General features: G+C 34.1%; 5 protein-coding genes across 6 annotated transcripts; 1 reads left to right on the plus strand and 4 right to left on the minus strand.

Annotated features, from left to right (window-relative positions):
* Nucleotides 1-4819: 4819 nt before the first annotated feature.
* LOC111899884 (uncharacterized) lies at nucleotides 4820-11731 on the minus strand. Of its 2 annotated transcripts, XM_023895771.3 has the most exons (17): nucleotides 11341-11730; nucleotides 10015-10118; nucleotides 9763-9849; nucleotides 9607-9682; nucleotides 9432-9506; nucleotides 8210-8263; nucleotides 8020-8079; nucleotides 7793-7909; nucleotides 7573-7667; nucleotides 7277-7482; nucleotides 6973-7174; nucleotides 6735-6888; nucleotides 6514-6636; nucleotides 6366-6448; nucleotides 6118-6262; nucleotides 5927-5956; nucleotides 4820-5827 (listed from the first exon to the last, which is right to left on the minus strand). In XM_023895771.3, the coding sequence occupies exons 1-17, from the start codon at nucleotides 11377-11379 to the stop codon at nucleotides 5135-5137; spliced, it is 2343 nt and encodes a 780-aa protein (XP_023751539.1). In that variant the 5' UTR covers nucleotides 11380-11730; the 3' UTR covers nucleotides 4820-5134. The 2 variants fall into 2 exon arrangements, with proteins under 2 accessions (XP_023751539.1, XP_052624558.1); XM_052768598.1 differs by lacking the exon at nucleotides 5927-5956 and having other exon boundaries at nucleotides 11341-11731.
* A 399-nt stretch (nucleotides 11732-12130) lies between these two features.
* Nucleotides 12131-15232, plus strand: LOC128132228 (uncharacterized). The gene is made up of 3 exons (XM_052768599.1): nucleotides 12131-13708; nucleotides 13784-14423; nucleotides 14507-15232. The coding sequence occupies exons 1-3, from the start codon at nucleotides 12287-12289 to the stop codon at nucleotides 15118-15120; spliced, it is 2676 nt and encodes an 891-aa protein (XP_052624559.1). The 5' UTR covers nucleotides 12131-12286; the 3' UTR covers nucleotides 15121-15232.
* Nucleotides 15233-20393: 5161 nt separating this feature from the next.
* Nucleotides 20394-21232, minus strand: LOC128132104 (uncharacterized). Its single transcript, XM_052768144.1, has 2 exons — nucleotides 21060-21232; nucleotides 20394-20959 (listed from the first exon to the last, which is right to left on the minus strand). The coding sequence occupies exons 1-2, from the start codon at nucleotides 21210-21212 to the stop codon at nucleotides 20546-20548; spliced, it is 567 nt and encodes a 188-aa protein (XP_052624104.1). The 5' UTR covers nucleotides 21213-21232; the 3' UTR covers nucleotides 20394-20545.
* A 930-nt stretch (nucleotides 21233-22162) lies between these two features.
* On the minus strand, nucleotides 22163-23128 carry LOC128132105 (uncharacterized). The gene is made up of 3 exons (XM_052768145.1): nucleotides 22975-23128; nucleotides 22740-22883; nucleotides 22163-22659 (listed from the first exon to the last, which is right to left on the minus strand). The coding sequence occupies exons 2-3, from the start codon at nucleotides 22866-22868 to the stop codon at nucleotides 22192-22194; spliced, it is 597 nt and encodes a 198-aa protein (XP_052624105.1). The 5' UTR covers nucleotides 22869-22883; nucleotides 22975-23128; the 3' UTR covers nucleotides 22163-22191.
* A 37-nt stretch (nucleotides 23129-23165) lies between these two features.
* Nucleotides 23166-24646, minus strand: LOC128132444 (uncharacterized). The gene is made up of 2 exons (XM_052769021.1): nucleotides 24542-24646; nucleotides 23166-23801 (listed from the first exon to the last, which is right to left on the minus strand). Exons 1-2 carry the CDS (start codon nucleotides 24572-24574, stop codon nucleotides 23166-23168), a joined length of 669 nt encoding a protein of 222 aa, XP_052624981.1. The 5' UTR covers nucleotides 24575-24646.
* Between the last annotated feature and the right edge of the window lie 36 nt (nucleotides 24647-24682).

Raw genomic sequence — 24682 nt, forward strand, 5'->3', positions numbered from 1 at the left:
AATTTTAACAAGCAATAGTTTTTTTTAATAAAGGCAATACAGTAATTTTAGTCTTTTTGTATATAAAGGTAATATGATAATTTTAGTCTTTTTTTGTATACAAAAAATTAGTCCACTCCAATCAAGTTTTGCTTAGTCTACATCTACGAACATTACCTTAATATCAATAGAATATGGATGTGGTCATTCTGTGATTTTTTATTCTCTGCTTTCAAGTTTGGGAGACTTCTCATCTTGAATTTCTAAGTTGTTTTTAAGCTTTTGAGTTATTAATAATCTCGATATTCTTTCCTGCAGGATTCTATTGATCCAAGACCTGTATGTAGACCCTGAAACCTATTTTCTTTTATGACAATATCAACCAAGCCCAATCGGTCACAACATGTTGTTGATCATTTCTATTATGTTTTATGTGTTTGTGTCTTGACATTCGAGATAAATTCTTGCAGTCTATATCAAATTGGTGTCAAAGAATCCATGGCTCCTGAAACAGTTGATAATTAGAATCAATGGAAGAGGGCTTATAAGGAATGAAGTCATCCATGGCAGAGAGCCAAAGACACAATAACAATAAAGGCCTAATTTCCTAGATCCATGTAAACTAAAGATGGTAGAAATAGCGATTATGGTAAGTTGTTGTCTACTATTGATGATTTGATAAGTGTCCGTTAATAAAAGAAACCAACCAAGTTGGTAATGATCAACAACAACCATCGATACAACAAATATTGACCCTACAACCACTACTTGTGTTTGAAGGTCGTTCAGTTTGAAGGTCAGAACGACGGAATAAGTAGGGAACCATGGGAACGATGTTGAATAATGGAAATCCCAATTAGAGATTTAGAAAGTTAGATATGCCTCTTTGTATGGGAACAACCCTAATGGTTAAATTCTAGAAGCAAAGAGGTACTTCAATTTTTATTGGCTAAACGAAGAGGATAAAATGGAGGCATTGGTTGTTGCATTGAAAGGGGATGCCTTATTGTAGTACCAATGGGAGCACTGGAGATGGGCTATTAGCAATGCCTTTTGGCCTAACTAATGTCCCAGCTACGTTCCAATCTCAAATGAATGACAATTTTTTTCCTTATCTTCGAAAATTCGTCTTAGTATTTTTCGATGACATATTGGTGTACAAACACATCGAGGATCAACACGTGAAACATGTGGCACTAGTCCTTGAAACATTAAAGTGACACTCCTTTTATGTGAATAGAGAAACGTGTAGTTTTGTTCGAATGTGAGTTTCCATATTTGGGACATATCTTAAAATCTAGAGTAGCTATGTGAAAGCTATGTTGGATTAGGAAATTCCAAATAATATTAAGGAATTATGAGGATTCCTTTGGGTTTACCAAAAATATCGAAAATCCCTCCCATGAACTGAGCAGATAAAAAAAGGTTAGCTTCATTGGATAAAAGTAGCAAAAAGGGCATTCAACATATTGAAGCAACTCATGATTACCTCCCTAATTCTTGTAATGCCCGATTCTTGAAAGTCATGCCTCAGATTTTAGGGTTAGAGCGGTTATCATTCGAAACATACATCTCATTGCATTTTTAAGTTATACATTGAACAGATGGAACTGGCTCAAACCTAATTATGAGAAATAATTAATGGTCACTGTGATGTTTGTTCATAAGTGGCAAGATTACCTTCTTGGACGAAACTTCATTCTTGGAACTTAAGTTCATTCTCGAACAAAGTGAGGCGGGAAGTAACCATCAAAAATGGTTTTGTAACTTATTTGGTTTTGACTTTGTAAACAATATAATATGAGAGTATCCAACAAGTGGCAGATGTCTTGTCGAGAAAATCATAAAGCGAATTAATTTTGGGAAGTTTAATTTCCAACATTGGCTTTGATCCATATAAAGAAATTGACTTTGATCTTGAAGTACCCGTTTTCTATGTGAGAAAATCAGGATGTTTTGAATGCTTGAATTATCAAGAGTTGTGAGATATACTTTCAGATTAAAGCATTTCGAGGATACACTCAGACTCTCTAATCGGATAAAACTAAGTATGAGATCATGAACAAAGAATGAAAAGGATGATTTCTTATTTGTACCAAAATAAAATGATAAAAAAGTGGGTATATGACCTTTATCTGAAAACTGACAGAAGAAACTGTCATAAAACAGTTTCACAACCACTATAAACTTGTCATAAACGGCCACTGAAAACGAGTTCAAATACAGGATCACAAAACCGGGTTTAAGACACAAATTAAGATTTTAATGTATCATTTATAAGGGCCAAAAACCAGCTCAACCCCGTCCAAGGGATCTGCCCCTTGGACCTCGCTCCCAAGGGCGCTGCCCCCGGACCCCTGTCGGTTCAAGGGCGTCATTCCTAAATAGCAATGTACTTTCAACCAAGACAAACTTAAAAAAGTGTGCATTCCTCACCATCCAAACTTGTTTAATATTTATCAAGGCAACATTGATCAACAAATTAATCTCATTACACTTAAATAATATTAGAGATACAAATCACCAACAAACCTCCTCTATTTAAGTGTAATCTTGATTAACTTAAAATAAAGTCATAACAACAACAAGTTGCTGCATAAATGAAATATCGTGACGATTAAATTCCACATTCGTATATTACTCATACCAAATATTTGAATATTAGGGTGTCACTAAGGATTGGACCATTTATATTCATAATGAATACATGAAGAATATACACACAACAATTTACATTCTCATAAGTTCCAACTTGACACTATATTGTACTAGCCTGTGTCATATCCTTCAATAAGCATATCAAAGCTAAGTCTCAAACTTCTTGAAGCGGATAAACTGCATGCTTATATAGGTAGTCATTTATTCTGCACCTACACATGCAATTTTTCAAAGAACTATTAAGAAATTAAATTTCAACTTCCTTTGCTTGCAGTATTGAACACATACCTTGGGATGATGTTAATAATATGTTCCAATCTTCAAATATCAAGTTTTTTGTATTGAATTCGGCATCTAATATTGCATTAGATGGGAATTGGGTATCTTAATATAAAAGATTTCAGGTGGACTTTAAACCCATCCCACAATCATCTTGTGCAAAAGATCTCTTGCTAACCATTTGGTTAGATGATCGGCTAAATTCAACTAAGTTCTTACAAACTCCACATATATCACACCACTGATGATGAGCTCACGAATCATGTTATGTCTAACACCTAAATTTCTAGACTTCCCATTATACACTTGACTATAAGTCTTAGGCAAAGTTGCAGCAATATCACACCTGATAGAAATGGTAGATATCGGTTTCGGCTATAACGGAATTTCATAAATCAAATTCCATAGCCACTCAGCTTCCTTACCAACATCAAATAATGCTACAAATTCATACTGCCCCCGAACCCCATTCGGTTCATGGGTTTCGCCCCTAAATAGCAGTATACTTTCAACCAAGACAAACTTAAACAAATGTGCATTCCGCACCACCCTAACTTGTTCAATATTTATCAAGGCAACATTGATCAAAAAATTAATCTCATTACACTTAAATAATATTAGTGATACAAATCACCAACATTCTACATCATCGGTAGTGGATTTACTCATAAATAAAAGAGATAGTTTGTTTTCATGGTTCCAATCTCAATAAGATCTGACTGAGACAAGGTCTTTATGAGAAATTGTTTGAGGGAATTATGTAGCCTTGGAAGTAGCAATTTTAAAGAGAGGTATTGGTTATCATCCATAAACTTATGGACAATCAAAAGTGGTTAACGAATCAGTCTGGGACCTAATTGTGTTGTTTTAATCACGAAATACCAAAAACATGGGTGAAATGGCTTCCATGGTGGAGTTTTGGTATAATACATCTTGTCACACTTCATTTAAACACGTCCCTTTTAAAGATCTATATGGCCGAGATCCACCCAAAATGACCAGGTTCATCACAATGAATCTCCATGCTAACGTTGTATATACCCTAATAACAGTTATGCAAAATGAAAATAAGAAAAACAAATAAGATTAAAGTGTGGACAAAAATGAAACATTTATTATGGAATGTAATAACCAAGACAGACAAAGTAACAACTTTTTTAATTATTATTATTATTATTATTATTATTATTGAAGCGTAAAATTCCAAACCAATGCCAGGTGAGAGAAGTGTAGGTGTTGAATTATTTTAGAGTTAGGATTGGGGAGTAGATATATGTTTGATTGGAATGGCACGTGCATACACATGCAGGCAAGTGATGTGGGGTTGTTCACAGCTCATAAATCATAATAGTAGTAGCTCACAAACACGACTAAAATACACAATAAACAAGGATTTGTGGCAGGCTGCAATTGGATTTGGATGGGAAAATGAAAATCCCACGTTTACGTTTATATGTAAACCAACATATCCATCAACCAAATAAAAAGAAGCTTTTTATATAATAAAATAAAAATAGATCCTATCCGATGGCAATAAAATAAGGAATGTTGTGGTGCCAAAACTAGTGGGACGAAAAAGGAATGTTTGGTTTAGTAGGGTCACTAGTCCTCTCCACTTGAGGTCTGAAATTCCCTTTAGACTCTGAAAAATCTAAACCTGTATCACCCATGCCCGCATATATTTTGGTTTTGAATCATTATTTAATTAGTTGAATCAATCCAAGACCAAATCATGTCCAAAAATTGAATGCTCGGATGCAACACCAATAACAAACAATGGTGTGTTTGTTTGTGTTACCAGATATACAAATAAAGGCATCAAACAACACTACCACCGCTTTGGCCTTTGAGTCTGGGCTGTCTAATGCCATTCAAAATCTCTACATATTGATATTACACTTCATTTAACAAAAGTAAACTGTTTTTTTTTCTTTTACTTCAAACAACAGAACGGAGTCCTCGCCTTATAAGTATGAAATATTATGGGACAAAAAATGAGGGAGAAACCCTCCCCCTTGACAAAATCTGATAAGAAAACATACGTGACACATTATACAAAAAACAAAAACAAAAACCTAAATGATAACAATAATAATAAATAAATAGATAAAAATAAAACACCCAACTCTGAAACAAAATTATACTCTACTCGGTACTCACTCTGTACATCCATTCATTCATGTCTTGTTCTTGTTCTTGTGAACAATCCTGGAATGGATCACTCAGAAACATCAAGGTTGGGGTCGGGGTCAACCCTCCAGTAGTTTGAATCATTAAAATCCTTCTTCAACTCATTTTCCTCTTTCTCAGGTCCAGGAATCACCTCCTGCTTTTTCAAAGGCCCTGCTTCCCCAACAATCCCCTCCTTAAGAGCCCCATCCATCGCCTTTTCACTCCCTTCCAATTCCAATTCCAATTCCAATTCTACCCCTACAAACTCCACATCTTCTTCAAACAAACCACCACCCTTTTCATTTTCTTTTTCGCTTGACCCATTTGCATTTGCTGCAGATGTATTTTCGTAATCCAGAAACGGATTCACCCCTCCTCCTCCTGAAACCCATTCTGGCATCGGCCTATCTGCAAACAGATCCTCCTCCCTCTCCTTATCATTCAAATCTCCGTTTATTACATTCTCCTCTTCAATAAACGGATTTTTTTTATCAACCACCACTTCATCATCACTTCTGTTATTACCACCGTTAGATGTCCCACTTCCATTCAAATTGATCTCATCCATTGCTTCAGAGTGTGATGTAGGCCCCTCACCCTCACCCTCACCCTCACCCATTCTCATTCTCTCCTCTTCAAAAGCAAACCAATTTGAATTTGTAAACAGACTGCCTTCTTCATCACCTAACCTCAACGATGATATCACAACTTCAGCCGATTCATCATCAAAGTAACCATCCTGCAATTTATTTATTTTTTTTTTTAAAAATACTTTATATTTTCCAAAATCAATAAATTAAATCAGGTATTATTATTATTATTATTATTTCTTTATTACCTCATCATCCCGATTAAGAGTTCCATGACCCTGAAAGTAAACATAGAAAAATATATATATATATATATATATATATATATATATATATATATATATATATATATATATATATATATATATATATATATATGGGAATGAAATTTTATTTATGTAACTAAACACAACATTTTACGTTTAGGCTTTTAGCATACCTCTTGAGTTTCTTCATTGTCATCGTATATGTTGTATTGAAATGCTTGACTTAGATTATTTGCTAAAGCAGCAACATCATAGTCTCTGTCATGAATCTCATCTTCATCACTGTCCCTACTTCTCTCTTGCAGTGCAGATGGCCGCCTGTCATTACAACACACACATATTTATTTCTTTATATAAATAAAAAAAAAAAAAAAAAAAAAACAAATTTATATGAAGAAAATTCAGATTAAAAAAAACATACCCGCAAGCCCATCGGTACACATTTTCAACCATGTTACGTTCCTGTAGAACTGTAGTCTGCCATTCGCTCCATTCACTACTTTCCTACATCACAAATTGGTACATCAAATTAATTCTTCATCTCAAAGATTCTATGAAGCAAAACTTACCTTGATGTGTGTCTGGATACGGCTATCGCTGTTTGCCAGCTGGATGATTTTATTGGCAATACGTGTCACGTGTCCCAGGTTTCCAACTCGGGGCGGATTTCTTCCCGAAGCCACCAATGTCGGCTGCATACCCAACACCCCACACAACACTGAGTATTACATATACACTTGAAAGGAATTAAAAATATCTTACATTCATAGAGACTTAGTTGGTTCGTTACCTGATTAAGGGTGGAATAATTATCTGCTTGTTGGATCTTTGTTATCAGAGAACAGTCTTGAAACAGATGATCCATCATGGTGTCGTTTCTACTTTCTAAACAGGAATATATTATGCTTTCAACATGATGATGTAAAGCGTTATTAAATGGGTACCTACATATAATTATAAACTCAAACCCTTCAGATCCTAGTAACACCAACCTCAACTTATTCATAAATTAATCATCATATTCTTACTCGAAGAAAAGATCAACAACTCTTTGAATAGTTCCAGATGCAATTAATTCCTTTTCTGCAGTTTGATTTCCGGTTTTCAGTAAAACTGCTATGAACTCCACAATCTTTAAACGATGCTTGCCTAGAGGAGGCTTCAATTGCCCATATGAAGTTGCCAAAATTTTATCATCCAACGACACATTCAATAACATCAACAAGTCACCTGAAATAATGGGACATGATTTAAAAATAAATAAATACCATGATATCATCACATGCACAAGACAAAAAATTACTGACATGACATGAGATGGATGAAACTCACCAAGTTTTGGCAGCATTGCACCTACAGTCTCCTGGTTGACTTGTACGGGTGATTCATACATGTGTTGACCTCGAAAAGAATTGAATAAAGATGAAGGGGTTGATTTTTTAGGATCTAATAAGGATATGCACACAGATAATGAGTGGACAAGTCCTGATTTTGAATGTGAGTCTTCCAATGCATGACCAAATATCCTTGTAACGTAACTGAAAAAAAGATTTTACATATAATATCAAACAATATACTATTAAGATAAAGTATTTGAGGGAGTAATAGTAATTAAGCAGTGAATGAACCTTGAGCTTGAAAGCTTAGAGGCAAGTGGAGATGGAGCAGTTCGGGTTATAGCACATAAAGTTTCGGCTGCATTAGCATGTACTTCAGGAGGAGCCTGTCAGTAACATATGAAATTAGAAGCATATCATGCATAAAATTATATATATAAATTTAACAACAGCTGTCTCTCATGATCAGATATATGTTTATACATCAAAAATGAAACTCTACTCTACTTACAGATGGATTCAGTTTATCCACAATCATTTCTAACAGATTGCTGTCTGCCAACCATTGCATAACTTCTGCATAATTGGGATACATATGATCATCACCTCCAACAAGTCTCACCAACACCTGTGTGTATGTGTGTGTGATCATAAAGGTCAAACTCAATCGCATGTGTCATTTTTAAGCATATGGTCAACAACTAGACTTTCTGCAAGCTAAATAAGAAATTTACTAACCTCCTTTATTGATGTAATTCCTATTAAATCAACTAGCTGCTGGAAAACATACTGATGGGCCTGTAGCATTTGAGAATTCAAAGCTCAATCATATGTCCATTAACTTGCATGTTTACTTTGCAAAAAAGCGAATACACACACACAATAGGAATGTAAAAGTAAGAAGCGTGTAAACAATGTATTTACTCACTTGAACATAATTCATAAGTGGAACCGTCTTGCGTACCATGAGACATATCACAACCTACAAGAAGCAGATAAAAATCTAAGTAATTTCCTTAGTTCAAAGTAAAACAAATTTATGTATATTATTTTTACCAACTCATAGAAATAAACCTTAAAACACTTGGTTCAAAATAAAACGAATCAAATATGGGTTAAAAAAATCATCAACTCGTGTATCTATAGTTACAAGAGTTTCCAGCTTGCAAATTCAAGAATACTATTTTAACAATATATTTCTCATAATAATCATATTTAAAAACTTAAGTCTAATAACTTTTTAAAATCAGAACTAATGCAAAACCTCCTTAGCTCAACACACTTGATATAGTTGAAATTTACCCACAATCAAAGCAGTTCTTAACTATTATGTCTGGTTTCAATTATTACTGATATTATATCAGATATTAATTAGAAAGTGCTTATGAACAGTATATTTTTCCACTTTTAAGAGTTTTGCAACAAATATTTTGAATATCAACACACTTAGTCCCTACAAGTTAGTAACTTACAGAAAAGGTCCCTGTGAGGGTTTTTTACAGAAACAGTCCCTATGTTTAAGATTTTCATATGTTGGCAGCTTTGGCCCCTGTGTAGAAAATAAATAATAAAAACTGTTCCCGTGATTTACAGAAAAGGTCCTTGTGTATCTTTTTACAGAAACGATCCATATTTTTAAAAAAATTACAAACTGCGGCCAAACCATGCACATGCAAACCCTTACTTTGTCCCTCGTGGAGTGGATACCATGTTCAATTCACGTTACTGATCATATTGTGATCTAATTTTAAATACATTGGTATTATAAATTTTAGAAAACAAACTGTAATCAAATACATAGTCATTTGTTATGTGCTATCATTTCTATACAGAAGAGTAAAATGGTCGTTTATTCAAATTCAGATAGTTCCATTAGCCCAAAAAACAGTCTTTATGTATAAAAGACTTATCCAGACAGACATCAATAACCATTCAGCCACTTTATCCATACAGAACCTAATGAGGAAAAAAAAACTATGTATGTTATAACTATATTTCAACACACAAAGATGACTTCGCTTCAGATTGAAGGACATGATAGACCAATAATACCATCTTGATAGTTATGTCACCTGTTTCTCTCCATCCCTCCAACCAAATTATGACAGATGGCAATCAAGGCAAGGAGATTGTAGTATTTAGGAATATACCTTACTGAAGTACCCGGCCAGCAAGGCACTATGTGGACGTGTTGGCTCCAAGAAGGAGAAAAGTAAATTCATTAGCTGCAATTATGGGATAGGAGGAAGGGGTTGTGAAACTAAAAGTTAGATGCATATTTTATAAAGTCATGAATGTTAAGTAATCATAGAATTAATAGCACACCTCCTCGTCCTCAACTAAAGCTTTGAAGATTACATCAATCTCACATGTGAATATCTCACAAGCAATGAAAGGAAACCTGAAGGATATTAAGAGATATTAGTAGATTGTAGATATACATAAACTTTATTCCAAATAATTTAGTAATGAATGACCTACTTGAATGTACGTTTGCTATCAGCATCCTCTTGAGACTCTACTATAATATACTGCAATAGTTGTTCAACCTGGGCTCTGTCTCGCAAACTGAAAAAAAGTACTCTTTTAAGTAGTGCACATAGTAGACTCCTATTACTGTAATTATAGTTTAATACTGTGGAGACATTATGATTTCTTGAGTGGTGGAAGTAAAGTGTACATAGATAATAGTGGTAAATCAATGAGTTTAAATTACTAGTAAAGTGTTATTACAAATTAATGAGGCGGCTATTCAATGCTTTGCATTCTTGAATAATATCTTCTTCATCCAAGAGCTCTTCCAATGTGAAATTTTCCTTGTCCAAGACTGACTCAACCTAAACCACATGACAAACTAACTGTTAGTAAAAAGTAAACAATTTATGCTTTATGGAGTCTCATCTTAACATTAAGATAAAGACCACCCTAAAGTGAACACATACGATTGATAGAACAATATGATGTGCTGTCATATAATATGAACACACCCATGAATAGAGAGAAAGCATCAGCCTGATTTTTACAAAATTAGATATCAAGCCATCCAGAAAGAAACTTATTTAACCACGCCCATATTATAATCTGATATCTTGTAAATCCTCTCAATTGACGCTCTTGTCCCTCAGAGGTTCAGACCAAGTGAGCATGTACCCCCTTGTTATTTAAAGCCTGACTTATCAACCAAAAATCTATTTACTATGAAGCATGTAACTTTTAGGGGAAGATTCATGGTCGAAATATTAACTTCCAATAATCTTTTGTGTCATCAAGTAACCTCTCGATCAATCTGAAAATGAAGTCATTCCTGAGTGCTATAGACATTGTTACTGAATCCCATGTGATGGCATTTGTTGCATCATTTTCCTATCATCCTATGCTCAATCACTTGGTTTAGGAGGGAATGACTTTTTATACACTTATGTTCTACCTTAATGATGCGAGATGTCCTCTCACATCTTTATGTTTTGTGTCCTGACTCCTGATGTTTCTGATGCATCTTAGAAGCATTCACAAGACATGTTAAAGAATTCAGTTCTGTAACTATGGTTAGATGGGGTTGGGGTAGCTTGACTATGGAACCAAGGCAATTGGAAGATGTAACAACAAATTTAAGTTCTTTTTGCTCATTACATCCCCTCTGTACTATTCATGCCGACCTGCAAGGCCAGTCATGCTAACTTAAACCCATATGTTCTCACAACTTCCATTACAGATGGCCGCCTACGGCTAAATTAGCATACCAAATCGTAATTGAACCTCAGTATCCAAAACTAAATAAGTTTCAAATATAAGTTATTCATAATCAAGTACGCACTTAATTACTTAATCATATGAATCAAGCTGAGGTCTGAATGAGCCAAACCCCATCACGTTTACGCTGTAATGATGCCAATAGTGTACATGAATAAGATAGCAAATTAATACCATATCGAGATCCATACAGCATCAGAACAAAATCAGATTATAAACGAAAAAACATGCAAATCACTCAATACTAGTCATCAACAATTTCATTACACATAAATTCAACAAAAAGATATATATTCCATCGTAACTTACAGGTGAAGAAGCAGATAGAGCTGTAAGTTTCCAAAACATGATGAATTATAACTCGCTTGGATCTACAAACCCTAGGAGATAGAACGTATGAAGATGAGTCCCAGATTGACGGTTGCGCGTCAAAAACTTTGGGAACAAATCCAACAAAAACCCTATGTTTTGGATATTGCAGAGAGAGAGGGAGAGGGGAGAGAAAGAGAGAAAATCAGAAGGCAGTAAAAATTGACAGATTTGAGAGACAGGGAGAGGAGAGAGGAGCTCCAAAATTTTCTCAAAATCGCAGCTAAGAGAAAGACGAAAGCTGTGTGGTGTGGTGACAAGGGGCAAAGGCCCGGGTCTGGACGTCTAAAATGCTAAAATGAGGTTCGGATTTTACATCTAAAAAAAAAAAAAAAAAAAAAAAAACCCGGATAAAGAGTGTTCTTAGATTCACATATAGATTCATTTTGCAACGATAATGACATTTTAGATATAACGATTACCTAAAGAGAAAATGACAAAAATAGCCAATTATACTAATTGCATTACAAAAATAGCCAAAAAAAATCGGGATTACAAATTTAACCACCCATTTCGCAGATGAGAAGGCCCCATCTGCGAAATGGGCATCTCATCTGCGAATGTACAAGTGCCTGAAGCACAGTTGTGCTTCAGGCACTTGTACATTCGCAGATGAGATTTTTTTTTTTTTTTTAATATTTTTCGGTATAAATAGGGGTAATTTCGCAGATGGAATAGGTCCCATCTGCGAAATACTCTGATCCTATCTGCGAAATGATGATTTTTTTTTTTTTTTTTTTTTTTTTTTTTTTTAAGGTTGACTACGAAATGAATTGGTTTGACTACGAAATGGGCTTTGCTATATAAAAATTTTTGTAGAAAAAATATCATTTTGGTTGTTATTTGGTTTGTGAAATACTCTCTATCTCTACAATTTGCTCAAAAAATGATTGAATATTTGGTTTGTCTTGTAACCGGTGGGAGATGGCAAGTTAATGGAACTAATCTGGAATACATATGTCCACAGGGAGGTATTTCTGAATTTGTTTTGATATTTTCTGAGTATATTAGTTATAGTGATTTTGTATCTATGGTAAGAAGCAAAATTGGTTTGTTAGACAAATATAGAATTAGTCTTCGTTTCCACCATCCTGAATTAAATTATTATATAGCTATAGTTGAAGACGTGGATGTTAGAATGTTGATAAACGTAATCAAATGTAGTGGAGGAAGGGCTGTGAAAGTGTTTGTGGTGGTTGATGAAGTTGAGGAGGTTAATGGGGGCGGTGAAATTGGAAACGAAGTTGTTGGTAATTTATGCAGTTTTAAAGGGAGCAACGATCCGATAGGTACTTTCAATACTCCTAGTGTACCTCAGTTTCACAGTGTTGCTGAAAATGTTAATGTTAGTTATTCACCTATTCAATATGTGGATCCCGAGAATTACAAGTATGTTGGTGATGATGATGTTGGTACATATCTTAATCATGTTGGTGGTCGTTGTGATGATGTTGCCGAACAAGAAGTTAAACTTATGAATAGGCGTGTGGTAGATAAAACTAAAAAGAAAAAAAATTCAACTCAAAAAAATGAAAAAAATCATGTTTACGGGCATTATGTTGATGTTGGTGATGTATGTTTAGATATAACCGAGCTACAAAGTAATTCCGATAGAGATGAGTTGGGTGATGAAGTTAAAGCTAAGTATCCCGATAACCTTTTTTACGGTATGCCCCCTGTACCAGCATGGCCAGTTGATAATAATGAAGATATCCCAACACAGATGGTAGACATTAATCTTCAAAAGATTCAATGTGAGAGTATATTTAAAAACAAAGAACTTTTAAAGCGGTGTATTGGTAAAAAATGTCTTCGAGAAGGTTTCCAGACGAGGACAAGTAGATCCACCAAATCAAGGTATGAAGCTGTGTGTGTTTCGAAAAATTGTTCTTGGTTACTAAGAGCAAAAGCAATTAAAAATACTGATGGACTTTTCCAAGTGAATAAATTTGTTGATGTACACACATGTTCTTCAACATTGTTGCAACCTAATCATCGACAAGCAAACAAATATGTTTTGGGTGAATATGTTGCTGATGTTTTGGCTGAAGACTATAGTAGAGTTTATCGGGGAAAAGAAATTGTTAATGATATGAATGCTCAATTGAATATCAATATCTCATACCATCAGGCATGGCGTGCGAAACAATATGCATTGTTGTCGTTAAGGGGTACGAAAGAGGATTCTTTTACCAAACTTCCGGCGTATTGTCACAACTTGGCCAAACATAATCCGGGTACTGTCACACATATTAAAACAGATGTTGATGATCGGTTTGAGTTTTTGTACGTCGCACTCGGTTGCTCGGTTAGTATTATCATGTTCTAATTTTTTTTTAATATTTATTTTGGTGTATTTGAATAGATATACAATGTATTGTAGGTACGAGCTTTTGTCAATTTTTGTAAGCCGACCCTAGTAGTAGATGGAGCTCACCTAAAGGGCGAGTTCAAAGGTACCATGCTACTTGCAGTTACTAAGGACGGACAAAATCAAATATTACCGGTTGCATATGGTATATGCAAAAATGAGTGTACTAATTCTTGGACATGGTTTTTTCAAAAACTACGTGATTGCATAGGAAATATGCAGGAGCTTACAATTATATCTGATAGGTCTCCATCTATAGCAACATCCGTTGCCAACATTTTTCCTCACGCTCATCATGGAATATGTGGTGTCCATTTGTATTTCAACATAGTATCTAGATTCGGCAAGAGTAAGACGGTTAAAGGAATTTTTTGGGAGGCGTGTAGGGCGTACACAGTTGATGCTTTTGATGCTGCCATGGATGTTATGAAAAAGACAAAAGAACCAGTATGGGAGTACTTAAAAAGTATAAATCCAGAAACCTGGTCAAGGGCACATTTTAAAGGGAACCGATACAATCTTATGTCGTCCAACAGTGCGGAGTCTATAAATGCATTATCTAGACACGCACGTAAGGTGCCAATACTTATGTTGATTGATTTTTTTCGTGCTACAATGCAACAATGGTGGTTTCAAAGACGTAACTTTGCAGGTATTACGTAAATTTGTAATATTAATGTTTTATTAGTTTCGATGTTATTGATTTTAACTTCTTCATTTTGGCTGTTTTTTTAGCGGAAGCAACAACAACACTTACCCCTTGGGCGGATGAAGTTGTAAAAGAAAACAAGAAAAATTTTACCAAATGGGATGTTCGCATGATCTCAAATACGAAATGCGAGGTCAAAAAGGGGGCACAAAATGTGATTGTTGATTTTCAACATATGACATGTACATGTAGGCATTGGCAACTTGATGGGATACCTTGTGGTCATGTCATAAGATGTTTAACAGTGAACAATGACCAAGACTGCTCGAGGTTTGCATTAAATGCTTACTTTACCGAAACACTGAGGAAAACATATGAGGAATCAATAAACCCTCTGCCGAAGCCATCCGAATGGGAGATCCCCGATGATTTGATGATTGTTAAGCCACCTATAATGGATAAACGTCAGCCAGGCAGGCCAAGAAACACAGACCGCATTCCATCCCAAGGCGAGGGTCCAATTATAAAAGAGTGTTCTACATGTGGTCACCTAGGACACACGAGAAATAATTGTACTGGAAGGGCCTCTGGTAGCAGAGCAGGTCACATAATTTCTACTGCAGAAATGGCATATAATATTGGTGGTTCAGCGGGTTGCTCACAAACCCATAACGCTGATTTTGATATAAAACAACCTTGAAATTAAGAGTAATGACGAGTTGTTAGCTTATTATGTATTGTAATATTTTTATTAACTCTTACAAGACATTGCTATGCTTTCATATTTTAGTTAAGTTTGTTGATTATAACAATGAATGAAGCCTTTATATTATAAAATATAGTTTGCAGATTTATTTTAACAGTTACAACATGTTATTTAAAAAAAACAACAAACGATCATTTGGCAACCTAATCTGTTTCATGATAATATTACAACAACTTTATAACTAATTTTTAAACTCAGGGAACTGCAACGGGTACTTCTCTTTCTCCATTGTTATATAGTCATCCCTAATTCTCATTTTGTCTTCGAAACGATCCTTTTTTACCATAATGTGTATCAACTGCTCATCCTTCTCAGCAAGCCGTTTTTCAGTCGTTTTGATTGCCTTCTTACTCTTTTTTATCCAATCTTTATGCTCTTTGATTTTGTTTTTATTGAGGTCAATCCATTCTTCAGCTTGTTTGCATTCCGAACCTATATCATTAGCAAGTTGAGTGAGAAGTCGGGATGACTCTTTGTCCTCTTCTTGTTGTGCTTCAGCCTTCTTTAATTCTTCAAAATTTTCATGTGACATATATGACCCGGCTGAAGAGGGTGTAAAAAAAGGGTCTACCGAATCACAGTAGTAACAATCTACTTCGTTGCATGAGCAAATTTCGAATTTGTGTGAGGAACTCATAATAAAATCGATGTTGTATTAAACTGGAGCAATAAGTGGTATTTATACATACTAGACAGTAATGAGAAGTCGAACTTTGAAATGACTAGACAGTAATGACAAGTCACTGTAGTAACCTGCACATCCCAGTGGGTCCCTTTAGTGACAAGAGATAAATGACAGTTTGACATGACAAAACACTGCATAAAGCTGAAATTCGTAGTCCAAATATAACCATTTCGTAGTCAAAGTATTATTTCATAGTCTATTTATTTATATAAATAGATGTTTAAGATCTATAAACCAAACACCCAAATCACCTAAACGAAACGAATTCCCATTATTAGAAATGTCGTCGAATGCAGCAAGTTCTTTGAATGAAGTACCTGGTTCCAATTCTGAAAGGCCATGGACGACAAACGAGGTGTTAGTTCTAACACGATGCTGGCTAAGTGTTAAGGATGGTGAACCGTTACTTGCTCCCCCGCATTGCCTAATTGGTGATGAATGGAGTCGCATCACATCTTTGTTTAACCATGAGATGGGAGAAGGGCAAAAAAGAGAAAAATCAGATGTTGTTACTAAGTGGACGGATGTAAAGGAGGAAGTGACATGGTTCAATCGAGCATGTAGTTATGCGAAACGTAACAATGTTCGTTGTCGTGACGAAGAAGAGTTCTTGGAAGTTGTTACAGAGTTTTACATCTTTGAGCATGAAGGCAGAGACTTCGAATATGAGGAAGTTTGGAAGGTTGTTAGAGATAAACAGTATTTCAAGTAGACCGCTCTAATTTGTGTTAAGAATAAGCCATGGACTTGTGTTTTACGTTAATGCTTTGTTCGTATTATGTTGTTTTTTTCATGTAATTGTTGTGATGTTTTAATGGTTCATGGAATCTTGTTACTAATGTATTCTAATATATTTTGATAACTAATGCAATGGCCATTTATTAACTCAAGTTAATCATACGAGTTTCTCACATAATAAACTAAAATATATATATATATATATATATATATATATATATATATATATATATATATATATATATATATATATATATATATATATATATATATATTAACTCAACTTAATCATACGAGTTTCTCACATACTAAACTAAAATATATTTTAAACATATGAAACACATACGAATTACATACGAAATACATGAAAATAACCTAGTACTCACATAATAAACTAAAATAGATTTTAAACAAACGAAATACATACGAAATACATAAGAAATACATGAAAATAACCTAGTACATGAAAATAACCTAGTACTGAAATAATAAACTAAAATAGATTTTAAACAAACGGGATATATTTCAAAATATTCCAAGGGGCTTCAAACTGGAATTCCAACCCGTTACTTAATGACTTGTATTCCTCCTTAGCAGCTTCCAAGATGACATCCTCAGTAGCATTTAGACGGGCTTCGTCAATTTTGGTATAAAGATCGTTGAATAATAGAACTTCGGTTTTCATTTCATACCATCTTGCTAAGATGTCTAGTTCGTCACGATCGTTTCTTGTAGCCATTCGGTTTGCAGCATTGAAAATATTTGTTAGACGGCTCCAAAACATTGGATCATTCAACTTGCTTGTCTCGTACACATGAATATAAGCATGTGTAAGAACCAAGAACTCTTCATTGCTCCATGATATAGAAGTCATTTGGATTGAAACAAAGAGGGTAGAATCTAAAAAACAATATTTGAACAACTATATTGGTTAATTTAATAACGTTTTGCGTGTAACTTAGGGTCAATTTATAGTAGTTTCTACACAAAATCGCAGTTCAAACTTCTAATATGTCTGCAATTCATAGTCAAAATTAACTGACGAATGCAGTGTACTATACTTATAACACAACAGATCACTGTTCGAGTTGACAATTCATCCCCAGTTGAATGACAACACAATACATTGCTGTTTGAGTTGACAACTCATTGCACCAGGAAAGTAAGGAGTCTTTTTGTTGTATGTGTCTAGCCGTTACTATTTAATAAACGTCCATTTCTTTTAATGTATGTTGTTCCCTCAATAGCCAATATTTAGAAAGCAATAAAATAAAACCGGGGTACATAAATAACTAACACATAATACGACATAAAAAATAAACTGGGTACATGGATAACTAATACGTAACACAGCAGTAAAATAAAAACGGAGTACATAAAAAACTAATACATAATACTACATAAAACATAAATGTGCTACATGAATAACTACTGCATTGAGGGAGGTAACAGGACCACCGTTTCATTTGGTATTTCCCAATGCTCATATGATGGTATACCATTCACCAACTCAGATCCATATGCAACTCGATACACATAATTAGTGAACTTGTATTCAACCATTCTCTGAATGGACTCAGATGTACGGGTTCTTAGACATGCTATAGCGTGACCACATGGTATACCGCTTTTTTGCCATTTACAACAACTACATACCCTTCGTTCAAGTTGTACGTTGTTGGTGGCAAAAGTGTCATGGACTTCAAATGTATCCCCATACAAACGTTTTGCATTACAATTGTAAGACTTGCTGAGACTTTTTTGAACCTTACTCTCAACGTAAGGGGTCAACCCACCAGACAACCTCCCTGTAAAATTTGATATTTTAATAAAAATAGCAGCACAATAAAAAAAACAAAACATAACAATCTCCCTTACCAGCCAGTTCGGCCCGCTCAGCATACTTTGATTTTATCGACGTGGTGGTTAACTCAATTATCGTTGTTATAGGAAACTCACGTGAGGATATAATTTGCAAAATTTCAGGGACGTCAATCGATTTAACATTGTAACGTATTTTTGGGAAAAATGCTCTTGTCCATTTTGAAATCGGTATATCGTCAAGCCAGTAAATTGGACTCATAAGCAAGGTGCAGAAAGGTGGTTGCCTACATGTACTTTGCAACCTTTCGAAACACAAGTAAAAATCATCAACGCTATATGCATTGCATGACTTCCAAAACAACGATTCGACTTCCGTATTGTTATGTCCGATAGACTCACGTATCTTTCGAGCTATATCTTTAGGACAATATCCATGATAGGAATCCGGGTAGGCACTGTCAACACCAAAGTCTATGTTATCACACATGTTGCTTATGAAACCAACCTCTGTGTCCTCACCTAAACAATCTCTTAACCTCATCATGAACCATCTCCATGATTCTTCACACTGTAAGGTTCCCAAACCAAGTGCTAAGAGTAGTGGCTCATGATTTCCATCTAAAGCCACTGCGAAGTACATTGTTGTCAGAAAGCTCCCAAGAAGGGGTAAATAACCTACATATATCAGCGGTATCATGCACCTAAGGAAGGTACGAATCTACATAAAAACGAAGACATATTAGTGTAATGTAAGAACTAATCGACATAGATTACCATGAAATATTGTATAACTCAATAAAAGAAGTATGTTATACCACGCAACCTAAAGCCACAAAACAGAATTGAAAGCGGTTGTTATCGGTTTTCTTAATGGCTGTGAAGGTATTAGGATTTGTTCTTTGAAGGTTATGCAAGAAAATTGGTAGTTGAGAAAAGGTTCTTTGGCTGTGACTACTCATTTTCAATATCGATAATTGTGCTCTACAATGATCACACAAATGGAATTATAAATAGAAGATATTGTATCTCTACTGATCAAAATTCATAGTTTAACCCTTTAAATTCATAGTTGAACATTTTGAATTCATAGTCAAACCAGTTCATTTCATAGTCAAATTTCACTGACCGACATGACAATACTACAGAATGTACTTGTCTGCATTTCATAGTTGAACATTTTGAATTCATAGTCAAACCAGTTCATTTCATAGTCAAATTTCACTGACCGACATGACAATACTACAGAATGTACTTGTCTGCATTTCATAGTTGAACATTTTGAATTCATAGTCAAACCAGTTCATTTCATAGTCAAATTTCACTGACCGACATGACAATACTACAGAATGTACTTGTCTGCATTCCATAGTTGAACTTTTTGAATTCATAGTCAAACCAGTTTATTTCATAGTCAAAAAGAATTGTCCGTAATATGATTTATTCTATAAATGGGTGTCACTCATTATGAAAAAATTTAACTGAGAAACTACCTCCGATTTAAAAGAATAAGAAGGCTAATGGCATACTGCAATTGTGGAGGAGAACGTATCGTTAGGATTTCGGGTACAGCTAAAAACCCAGGAAGATTGTTCTACGCTTGCCCGTATTTGGTATCATGTTCTTACCGTCATTCAAATTTAAACCCTCGTGTTTACATGACACAAATTTATTTTCTTACTGTGGATATTAAATTTAACAGGGACCAAAATGCGGGTTTATCAGTTGGGTTGATGAAGAGAAGGACCAATCTTCTATGGTAATAGCTAAAGTAGCTAACTCTAATAAGCTCTTTCAATCAGAAAATAAGAAGTTAAAGATAGCGTTGGTTTGTAGTTGGGTGTTGTTCTTGGCAGTTCTTGTTTACAAGTTGTAAGTTTTTCAATATTGTTTTTATGGTTTTGAAGTTGTTTGGTCAATAAATTGTTGTATTTGTAACGTTAAAACAAATGTTGTGGTCGTTCTTATGTTGAATTTATTGATAAGTAATTAGTAGGTCATTAAATTGTTGTAATTGTCGTAACGTTATATTTTTTGTCATCCGTTGAGTAAACTCTAAAGATAAACTAATAATGAAATCCAACATTAATTTGTATATACATTTATATAATCCAACTACAGAGGAGCAAGACTAGACCCCCAAATAATTTTTGCCATCCGGAGACGGAACTCTAAAGCTGCGTTCTTTGGGTCAATAAGAACACGTATTGGTTGACCTGAAACCAATTGCTCCATAAACATACAAAGAAAAACACCGCAATCTCCCAAATGACTACTTTGTTGGGGAACGTTTTCTTCATAAATGAATTGCATATTCAATGGAATCCTTGGGATGTTCCTCCGCGCCCAATACTTAATCTTGTCCAAATAATTTGCCACCCGACGTTCAAATTTGGAAAAGATTCCTTCGGATTGGAATTTTTCATAAGCACCTCTACCAAGACTGTCATAAATATGCACTTCCATTGACGCTAATCGTAGTTCCCCAAATAGCCAATGATTAGGGGATGAATGAATCGGCAATAAGACCTGTATAAGGATCAGAAAATAAATTTATGTTTATTTACATCACAATACAAAAACATAACAAAAAAACGATATTATTTTCAATATAAAGTATTAAGTTTACCGTATCAACATCCCACCAAGCAACCATGAAGTTGGGGTATGTAGCAATACCAGCCATAAACGCCCTCCAGTCCTGTCCTTCTTCCAAAGCATGAGAAACAAAAAAATTTGGAGGCATTATTGTATGTCGGTCGCTCTCAAACCGTCTCTCCATCAAAAGTCGGTACCAAATGGTTATATGCTGCACACATGATACTTTTGTTATTGACTAAAAAACGATTAACTTTTAAAAGAATTAATTAACAATTTATTTACCGCTGACTCCAACCATCCGTCGTGTGTATGCCCAAACAATGAGCTCCAAAAATCTCTATCTAACACGAAATTAAACAAACGATGCTGCACATCGTATGAATGCAATACATAATTTTGGATGACATCCTCACCGCCTGCTACGTAAGGTTGCAGGCGCAACATGGAGAAGTCATGAGCAACACCAAAAACTGGAGGAGGAACGGGGCTTGTTGATTTCATACCAACCTTCTTTTTTGTTCTTCTTTTTTGTTTCGGTGTCGTGTGCAACTAAAAACAATATTCAAATGTTTAAATGTATATCTTTCAGATAATTCACATAAACATAAAATCATCAGTTTATAAATAAAACGAATACCTCGGTGTAAGGAGTGCATAAAAATTGTGATGGTTTTCGACTCCTAGGTTTATCGGGTGTAACTTCTTTGTCATCATCATCATCATGAAAATAATCTACATTTCCCATTATTATAAGTTCGTCTTCATCTGGCACATCATCATCAAATTTGTTCCCTGCATTGTCATTCCTCTCCTCCCACTCCTACATTAAAGATAATACTTTATACTTAATAACGAAATACACATAATTTAATAACCAATAATATCTAAATAAACAAAATATTAATATTAATGTAACTATATAATAACCTCTTTAACTTCACTATAATCGTTTACATCAAACACATCATCATCAAATTTGTTCCCCGCATACTGATTACTCTCCTCCAACACCTACATTAAAAATATAACTTTTTACTTAATAACGAAAGACACTTTATTAAAAAGTAATTATTAAAATCGTAAAGGTAACATCTATAACAACCTTGTCGTTATGAGTATCACCAAAAACATTTTGAGTTGTATTGTTTTTATTCATCACTTCATCTTGCACAACCTATATTTTCAAATATAAAATATGAACACAGGTATTCATATATGTTAATAAAATTTAATAAATAATGTAGCGTGTAACTAACCTGTTCATCATAATTTTTTTGTGACACTGTCAGTTCCTCAAAAATAATGTCGTTCCAAAATTGTTCATTATTCACTTCTTCATAAAAAACCTCTGTAGGTTTTTGTTGATTCATAAACACATGCTGCTCCAGTGCATGTACCCGTTTCAACAACTCGTCTAGCTTGTGTTTCCCACTGCCCCGACCTCTACCATGAGAGCGACCACTGGACGACATACTAGACGAAGATTCGTCTTGTCTCCTAAAATGGTCCCGTACTGGGGATGGAACTGCTTTCCCTTCACCATATACATACTCTTGAAATGACATATAATAAAAAGATGTCATCTCACCATCACCCGGTAACAAGTTTTGTCTTGGTGGTAGCCCCTCCTAAAAAATTAAACATATTAAAAATGCATATAAAACTATAATAATCAACTTTATTAATAATAAACGAATTATTTTTAAACCTGCATCTTTGACCAAATCTTGTTCACGTCAACCCATTTCAATTTTTTTGTTCCGCTCCATCTTTTCATCCGAGGCAAGTCTTTATTTTTTCTCAATGCAAATCCACATGCACGAACAGCCGGAATCATCTCATATATCCATATCTACAATTTTGTACAATAACAGTAATAAAAGTTAAAATTAAAATAAAAAATATAACAATAAAACAATTTAAATATAATAAAATTTTTATACCCTAATTGGAGCAGTAAATCCTGAGACGGAATACTTTAAAGTTTGACCACGCTCAGGAAGTGATAAATAATGATGTATCTTATTCCACGTATCCTCAAGGTCAACATAAGTAAAATCCCATAGATAGCTACCCCAAGCGAAGCTAACAAAACAAAAAAAAAACAAAATTGATTATTATATAAATTATAACTTTAATAAAATAGAACTTTTAACGTAAAGAAAATATACGTATTCCAGAGATCCAAATTCTCAGCCAAATAAAACCAATCTTGTGGCACCCGATCGTTAACTTCTTTGCCCAAAAAACTTTCACACAAAAGGTATATCAAACATACTCTAACTGCATCAAGGTCGTCAAGTGCTAGGAATGTTTGATTTAAAATTAAACTTTTCAGGTCGCCGATTTTCACCGAACTATTAGTATGGTCCGGAAATAGCCGTTCACGCAGTAAACATCTTTTTTTACTGCTTATTAATTTTTCCGACCCTTTTCTCCCAATGTTTTTTGGATACTCCCCAAAATTGAAGCCGGTAATCAAACAAAACTCTTCCGGCCCATAAACCATTTTGGTATTGCCTACTCGAAAATATAAACGTTTTATTCCATCTGGAGATAAAACAGGGTCCGGCCGGATCTGATGAAGGAACATTTTATGAAACAATAAAGCGTCCCCTTGTAAACGAGGGACATCAATAAAATAGCCAAAGACGGTATTTCTGAAAATAGCACGTCGGGCATCATCTAAAACTTCAAAGACTTCCCATATGTTACCGCCAGAGCCTTTTAGGTTCGCAAAGGCTTTCGTATTCATTAAACTAAAATCATGCTGCAAAAAAAAACACAAAAACAAATTAGATAACTAAAAAATATACTTTTTTTTAAATATATTACGAACTGCAAATACTTTCTTAATTACTAATATATATATTTCCGATAAAAAACAATAACATACACATATATAAACAATTTTCCAAGTTATACAACAAATATATTTACGATAGATCACAATATCATACATAATTATATAAATATTTTCAACTTAAACATATTTTCAACTTAAACAAATTTTCAACTTAAACGACAAATATATAAACAATTTTTATCTTTCTAATTAAAACTAACATTATATAACCATAACCATATAAACAAAAAAATTTAAAAATAAAACGACAACCAAACTAACAATTTTGCAAGTTATACGACTACTTTATACAAATTTTTCAACTTATACGACAAATAAAAACAATTTCTAACAATATATATACGACAAATTTTCAACTTATAAATATTATACGACAAATATATATACAGTTTATATAAACAATTATAGGCTAAAAATTTACAAGATTTCAGGTTATACAACAACTAAAAAAACTACAAAAATAACAAATTGTAAACATTATCCACGCAGTCTCTACTTGTCTCTACTTGCATTTAAACTTCAAGTATACTAAAAATATACTAAAACTATCAAACACAACAAAATTACCCTTTTTTAACACTAAATAATACAACAATTGATAAAAAAAAAAATAACTTTAAACATTAAAAGAGTTAAAATCTAACCATATTTGCGGGATTGTTGACATAATCCTCCATTTTCTTCAAAAACTAGCCAAAATTCCGAGAGAAGCCCAAAGTTAGAGAGAGTTTTTGTGTAGAGAATGGTGAAAATGAAAAAAAAAAAAAAAAAAAAAAAACGTTTTT

This window comes from Lactuca sativa, chromosome 2, assembly GCF_002870075.4.
Source record: "Lactuca sativa cultivar Salinas chromosome 2, Lsat_Salinas_v11, whole genome shotgun sequence".
Taxonomy (NCBI): Eukaryota; Viridiplantae; Streptophyta; class Magnoliopsida; order Asterales; family Asteraceae; genus Lactuca; species Lactuca sativa.